Source organism: Cibotium barometz, chromosome 4 (genome assembly GCF_041138505.1).
Source record: "Cibotium barometz isolate CiBa-2024 chromosome 4, ASM4113850v1, whole genome shotgun sequence".
NCBI classification, from domain to species: domain Eukaryota; kingdom Viridiplantae; phylum Streptophyta; class Polypodiopsida; order Cyatheales; family Cibotiaceae; genus Cibotium; species Cibotium barometz.
The window spans coordinates 37,028,023-37,035,547 of record NC_141049.1 but is presented as its reverse complement, the minus strand read 5'-3'; the positions used below and the strand labels follow the sequence as shown (position 1 = coordinate 37,035,547).

The window sequence follows — 7,525 nt, the reverse complement described above, 5'->3', positions numbered from 1 at the left end:
CCAGACAATAATGAACTGGTCGATCATGTGGATATCCAAGGTGAGCAGAGCAAACAAGCAAGGGTAAAGACAAACTCGGTGGGATTGGAACTTGAGCAAGCTTATGGACTTGGATCAAGTTCTAGAGCATGACATGGATGACATGATAGATGGAGTAGACGATCATGATGTGGAGCATAAAATGGTCCAAGAAGTTGATGACATCAGACGATGTATGGAGCATGCTTCTCGAATGTCTTTTGTCTCTCTCTTTTACCAATAGTTTGTGTTGTCAATAGCCAGCATTAAGGATTGCCTCATCGAGAACATAAGAGCCATAATATACAAGATTAGTGCACTAGGTAGGTGGATTTGAAAGAAGGAGATTAGAAGAAAAACATTGAAACCATCTTGTCTAAACTCCATTGAAGCACCTACAATGGCAAAGAAATTCATTCCAACAAGTTTTTTGACCATTCAATTGCACCTATTGGTTCATGTGGTTGACGAGGTTGCGATTACAGGGGTTGTCAACCGATGGATGTTTTTCCTCGAGAAATTTATGACACTGAAAGGTTTTGTTATTAAATAGCTCGCCTTGAGGGTAGTATGGAAATGGTTTCGATGTTTTCTTTTGACACCTTATATCGACATTATCCTAGACCCGCATTTCAATGTTTCTTTGATCTAAACACATACGATTATTTGATCAGTTATTTTGATGCTTATTTCGATGACTCGAGTACCATCAAAAATGACCATCGAAGGCTATAGATCTTGTAGTAGTGACCACACATTATGAGAGTCAAATATCAATAGATTTTGTACCTTGATTTTCCAAAATGGAAAAATAGCTTGATAGATATAAAGAGGCACAAGTGAAGTGAAAGAGAAGACACAAGTATCTTCCATAAACTCATGAGCTTTCACAACTCCCCAATAATGATGAAAGGACTAGTGAGTAATAGATGGCTAGAACAAACTATAAGGAAAGCAAGAGTGGATGATGAAAGAATCAATGAACAAGAGATGAAGTTTATAAGAGGATGCGATTAGCATGTACTTGAAATAAATTAACACGTCTATATCTAATAGTTAATTCACTCAATGTATGATTAAATAACATTCACTTAATAGTTTTTGTATATTTGTATATGTAATGTACAAATATGTAATGTAGTATCAAACAATGTAGTATAAAAAGTGTAATGTAGTATCAAACAATGTACAAATATGTAATGTAGTATCAAACAATGTAGTATAAAAAGTGTAATGTATCAAAAATTCACATGGACGTCATTTTCATGTGGAGTGAATATATAAGAGAAGAACAACTTTTGACTGTGGAGTAATGGCCAACTTTCTATAAAAGAGTCAAGCCATCCAAACCCTTCAAATTCAAAATGGTGGTATGCAATTCAAGCTACTACCTATAGACAAACAAAAGTTTGTAGATAGAGCCTTGCAGAAGGAAGCTATTTCTACAGAATCGCCAGGAAAGAACGAGATCATATCATGCTTGCCAATCGATTATCAGATCATGAATCCCAAGGTTTGCAAATAAGTTTACAGAGAAGAGATCACACTCATGATCGCAATGAAGAAATTCATGATGACGTCAAAAATTATGTTGATGAGAAACGTCACGACGACGACGATAATGTTAACTTCTAGCAAATCAACAAATAGTAACTCGTCAGATTCTTCCATGGATGATGCTAATGAATTACCTTTTAATCTTAAGCTGGAAGATCACTAGTAGATGATACAGATATATCATTAAAAATTTGAACCTTAAGAAACATGAAGTTTATGTAAATCAAATATTAATGAAGTTTGCTTAAAAAACTCATGTAAAAATATCATTTACTTTTTTTTTTTCCATTAGCGATTGTAATACCAATGGCGGTGCTAGGAGTAATAAAAATCTCTCTCCCTAAAACAAATATTGGTAAGGGGACAATCTTTTTAGTGAATGTTTTTTAAATAAATAATATTAGTCCTTGCTCTTGATTCCACCCAAAAAAGTAGTTATTCTTTTACCATTATTTCCTCAAGGTTCCAAAAAATTGCACCACACTATGCTATTTTTGCCTCCAGAATTTTTTGTGACAGGACCTTTGGCTTTACGTCCCAAGCTTTACCCACCTACACCTAACGGGGATGGTCTCACCAAACGGTGAAAGGAAAAGGAAGCACGTTCTTCACATATAGCTGTGCTCTCGTATGGTATTGATTTATAAAAGAAAAAATGAAGTTGAGAAACTAACTTTTTTGGGTTTCTTAAATATATTGTAGTGCTTGAATCTCACGCAAAGCGTGCTTCAGCTTGCTGTAATAACTGTTTGGTACAGTCTACGTCGATATTGTTTAGGGACTTTGTCTTGGAAAGTTGGAATCTTCGACCGCCCTCTCGTCTAAGGTCAAATGCTAATGTCTTGTGCACCAAAATTATAAAAGCCGTATTCCCATGACCTTCCTTGTTGGGAGCTTGGAGTCTGGCAAATGCCAGTATCTTTTCCAGAAATTTATAAAAAGGCATTTGCAAGTATTTCATAGCCTTCGTGGGCCTAAGGTTCCACGCCCCCAGGCAGGTCAAATTTTTTTTTTTGCTTGTGTAGGAGTAAAGCAAAATGGAGATCTATATCGATCGCTCTAGTTCAAGTCATGAATATGTGAGACAAGCTGATAGCCTGCATGCTGCCGTGGTGGACGTCGAAGACCCACAGTTAAAGAAAGAGGGGCCGAGCTTGGGAGGATGGAAAACAATGCCGTTTATCTTGGGTCTGTCTCTTTCTCTCTCTCTCTCTCTCTCTGTGACTGTAACCATGGGTGTCTCTCTCCCTCCCCCCCCTCCCTCTTTGTAACCTGTAATTATGATGCTAGATTTACTTCTTGTGAGTAGGTAATGACATTTTCCGGACGCTAGCGGCTATTGGGATCGGCGAGAACTTCTTCTCATTTCTTCAAGGCCAATACCACATGCGCTTAGTGAATATAGCCACAATGCTAAACATCTGGAATGGAGCAGCAAGCTTGGCGCCGTTGATAGGGGCCTTCTTGGCGGACGCCTACTTCGGCAGATTCTCCATGATACTCGTAGGAAGCATGTTCAGCCTGCTAGTAAGTGGTCGTCACCCTAACTAGGAGCTGCATGCGCGTATCTTACATGATTTCATGCACTAGCTGAATTGCCTTGATTTCAGTATTGCCTTCTGTTAACTACGAGTGCGGCGGTTTCGTCCTTGAGGCCTGCACCTGGCCAACAAGCTTCCGGTGGCCAGTTGATGTTTCTTTACACGGCATTGTTGTTTTCGATGCTAGCTGGAGCAGGCCTTGGGCCTTGCACCTACGCTTTCGGGGCGGATCAATTCAAGGGCCTTGATACTCGCAGCAGGCAGAGCTACTTCAACTGGTATTTCTGGTCCCTCATGATGGCCAACGTGGTAAGCGGCACCGTGTTGGTGTACATCCAGGAAAACGAAGGCTGGGTGTGGGGCTTTGGTGTGCCGACGGTGGCTATGTTTGTAGCTATAACGCTGTTGATCATGGGCATCCGCCGCTTCAGGCGAATTCCGCCCGCGGGCCGGAGCGCTTTCACCTCTCTTGCCCAGGTAATCAGTGCCGCCTTCTACAAACGTAATCTAGCGCTTCCATCCGATCCGACAAAGCTACACGGGAGTGTCGAAACTTCCGACATGAAAGCTCCTCCGACACGTTTAACGTGAGTGGTTTATTTTCTTGTTTAGAGTGCAGGTCATTTAACCCATCTCCTTGTATTACTAACAGTTGTTAATTATGGATTCAGGTGGCTAGATCATGCTGCGATCCCAACCAACGAGGATTTTAACCCGGATGGAGGCATCAAGAACCCATGGCGGCTGTCAACTGCACAAGAAGTGGGCGACTTAAAATCTCTATCGAAGGTGGCTCCAATCTGGATCATCAACGTACTGTGGAGGTCCGTGCTGTCGCAGAGCGGATCCTTCACTATACCACAGGGCAACACTATGGATCGCCGCCTAGGAAACGGCTCCTTCCGCGTACCCGCAGCCAGCATTAGCATCTTTTCGTCTGTCACGTTCATGATTTGGATACCCGTTTACGACAGGCTAGTCCTCCCGTTTGCGCGCAGGGTGACGGGGCACAAACGAGGCATCCGGCTGCTTCAAAGGATCGGCATCGGCTTTGGTATAACCGTGGTGTCAATCGTTGTGTCGGCCCTAGTGGAGAGCCAACGTTTACGCACGGTGCGCCAGGCTGGTGTGGCAGATGACCCAAATGCTGTGGTTCCAATGTCCGCGTTCTGGCTAGCGCCACAATACTGCCTTCAGGGCCTTGCAAGTGCATTTCACGGGGTCGGCCTGCTCGAGTTTCTGTACGAGGAAATGCCCACGAATATGCGCAGCATGGCTGGTGCTTTGTATGGCACTAGCTCCGGCCTCGGTGAATACCTCGGCGCCGTGATTCTCCAGCTTGTGCACCGCTTCTCGGGCACCTCACGCAATGGCCACGTAGACTGGCTGGCGGACAACCTGAACGAGGGCCACATCGACTACTTCTACTACCTCCTTGCCGCACTTCAGTTCCTTAATTTACTCATCTTCCTTGCCGTAGCCTGCTTCTTGAAGATCGACGATGGTGGCCATGAAAAGCTCGTCGACCAGGATTCATCTCGCGTGCAGCCTGCTCCTGCGGATGAAATCGAACTCTCATCAACAAATAACACATCCATTACATGAAGTTTTTCTCGACTGACCTGTAACTACGCCTTAAAGGTCCCCAAAATCAGACCTCTTCTTTTTTCTAAAGACCTACCATGGTGAGCTCTCATCACATGGATAGGGCAACAGTATTGCTCCAGGCTTCCTTATAGAAGAGTCAAGAGCAATGATACACGGGTAGAGAACTACCTAGCCTAACTTCTACATGTACATCATCTTTGCTCACTGCTGTTATGCACATTAAAGTTACCCCTATTAGCTAGACGTGCACTGCAAACATTTTGTTGACATTGGTATTTTGAATCAGCATATTTGATCCGTAAACGAATAAGCTTTACAATGTTATTAAAGTGATCTCCATTATGTTAAGCAACTATACAAAAGTACAACGGTTTGCATCCACAGGCGGTAGCCTAGTGGATATGGCTTTGGACTTTCTATGGGAGGTCCTGGGGTTCAAATCTTCTCAGGGATACCTTATAAGAAGGGTGTGTTCACGTCTAGGTGGGCACATGAACACACCTCATGGATAATGTTTTGGACTTTTTCTATGGGAAGTGGGCACATGAACGAGACGTGAACACACCTAATGGATCAAGCTTTGGACTTTCTATAGGAGGTTGTAGGTTCAAATCCTCTTCCGGACACCTCATATGAAGGGTGTGTTCATAACATGTAGGTGGGCACCTAGCTAGGGTGCCATCTACACACTTAGGCTATCATTGTTTGATCATCGTGGCGCTTGCTTCTACCCTCCTTTTCGGTGATCCTGTAGTGTGCAATGCTTGCCCTTTAAGCTCATGCTCTAGATCAAGGATGATGGTTAGACATCAAAGGGTATGACTCAACTTGTGACACCAAGTTTTACGAAAGCTATGTAGGGTACTCACTCTAATCGGCTGAGTGACTTATTTGTGGGGTTCATCCTATGGCTTGTCCATTGCCTACGAAGTGGCCAATATTTGGAAGGGTGGTACTGTGATGTGTGTGGTGAGTAATATGTTGTGTGTGTAGCCAAGTGAAATTTTGTGTACGACTAGGTATGTTCACATATAGGTGAGCACGTGAACACATCTAGTGGATAAGGCTTTAGATTTTCTATACGAGGTCCTAGGTTCAAATCCTCTTGGGGACACCCTCATACTAAGGGTGTGTTTCATGACGTGCAGGTGGGCATCTAGGTTGCCATCCATGCACCCTAGTCTGTCATTGTTCGGTTGTCATGGCACTTTCTTCCACCTTCCTCTTCAATGATCCTACACGACGAGAAAAGTGTGCAATGTTTGCCCTTGAACCTCATACTTTGGATCAGGGATGATGGTCAGTGATCAAAGGTTATGACTCAACTTATAATGCCTCGTTCTACAATGCTATGTAGGGTGTTCACTCTACTTGGCCGAGCGACTTATTTTTGGAGTTCATCCTGTGGCTTGTCCACTACCTACAAAGTGGCCAATATTGGAAGTGTGGTACCCCCTTGTGGTACTCGGGTGTGTGTGTACTAAGTAGTATTGTGTGTGCGTGCACGTGTATGCGTGTGTGTGTGTGTAACCGGGTGAAATTACTATATGCAACTAGGAATGGGATAAGACTTCATGAAAGAAAAAAAGAAAACTACAAGGTAGGCATTTTCAACTTTAGGTGCAGAGAAAAAAGGTTAAAGTACTAAAGTCCGAGTGGTAGGACAACCTACCAGCAATTTGACCATATACTCACCAGTCACACAAAGTAACTTCATTTTGGTAGGGGCAGTAGCTTGACACCTTTCAACAATGTGTAGGCATATATGTGCATACGCGTGCACACACACACACACACACACACACACATGCACATGCACATACCACAGTGGTAGGTCTAAAAGACAAGGGAATATTCATTGTTGTTATGCATGTAGATACACACATGAATACTACAATGGTAGGTCTAGGAGACATATACACATGTGCATACACACACGGGTACCACAGTGGTAGGTCTAGGAGACATATAAGGCAATAATTGTTGTTAAACGTTCGTGCGCGCACACACACACATGAGTACCATAATGCTCACGAGCCATCACGGTATGTCCCACTAGTAAGCCATTCAATCAGCTCGAGAAAACATCAGACCTACCTTTAAAGATGTGCATGGAGACAAGTAATAGATTTAGTTAGAATGAATTCAGATCTGATCAACAACTTTTAGTTAACGTCGTCATTAGATTATGTCCAAGGGTTGTTGCAATAATGCTTGATGTACGGTTGTGATGCTACCAAACACTTCAACTTAGTCCAAACTTAGTTATGAGCCTTGAAAAAAGCTTTGTCCAAACTTAGTTATGAAACGGCTAAGTCCAAACTTAGTTATGAGCCTCAAAAAAAGCTTTAGCATGGTTCCAATATTGGTATTACTCTTGCGTTTTTTACCACATTCCATTGTTTACAATGTACATCAAGAGTAAACGAATTTTTAACTACTACGGAGCCTCGATGACTCCGATGAAAATACTGAGGGTCACATTAAAACTAACATAGTTTTGTTTATTTTTTTGCAAAATGGGAAAGAATGTGTCAAATTCTATCTCTTTCTTTCTATCTATTGCTTCTAAACTTACATTCAACATCTTGATCAACCAAATGACAAATCATTTTACAAGACAAGTAGCAAAGGTCAATGAACATCATATTCATTATATTAATATGTGATAAGTACAAGGATGTTTTTTTTTAAGGGATCCAAGTTAACAACTACAATATGTTCAAAATGGGATTCCTTTTTTCAAAAAAAGTGCATTTATAAATGCAAGCTATGTACATATATCTATCTAGAGCATGCAT

The 7,525-nt window shown here is 42.2% G+C and overlaps 1 protein-coding gene across 1 annotated transcript; it reads left to right on the top strand.

The window, feature by feature from the left end:
- Positions 1–2,556: 2,556 nt before the first annotated feature.
- On the top strand, positions 2,557–4,919 carry LOC147639212 (protein NRT1/ PTR FAMILY 3.1-like). The gene is made up of 4 exons (XM_086782942.1): positions 2,557–2,763; positions 2,885–3,102; positions 3,186–3,703; positions 3,788–4,919. The coding sequence occupies exons 1-4, from the start codon at positions 2,613–2,615 to the stop codon at positions 4,719–4,721; spliced, it is 1,821 nt and encodes a 606-aa protein (XP_086639068.1). The 5' UTR covers positions 2,557–2,612; the 3' UTR covers positions 4,722–4,919.
- The last annotated feature ends 2,606 nt before the right edge of the window (positions 4,920–7,525 follow it).

Excerpts from the sequence above, each read along its gene's own strand:
- LOC147639212 (XM_086782942.1), top strand. The coding sequence starts at position 2,613 with ATGGAGATCTATATCGATCGCTCTAGTTCAAGTCATGAATATGTGAGA. Across the intron at positions 2,764-2,884 it reads AACAATGCCGTTTATCTTGG|GTAATGACATTTTCCGGACG; the intron begins GTCTGTCTCTTT and ends TCTTGTGAGTAG. Across the intron at positions 3,704-3,787 it reads GCTCCTCCGACACGTTTAAC|GTGGCTAGATCATGCTGCGA; the intron begins GTGAGTGGTTTA and ends TTATGGATTCAG.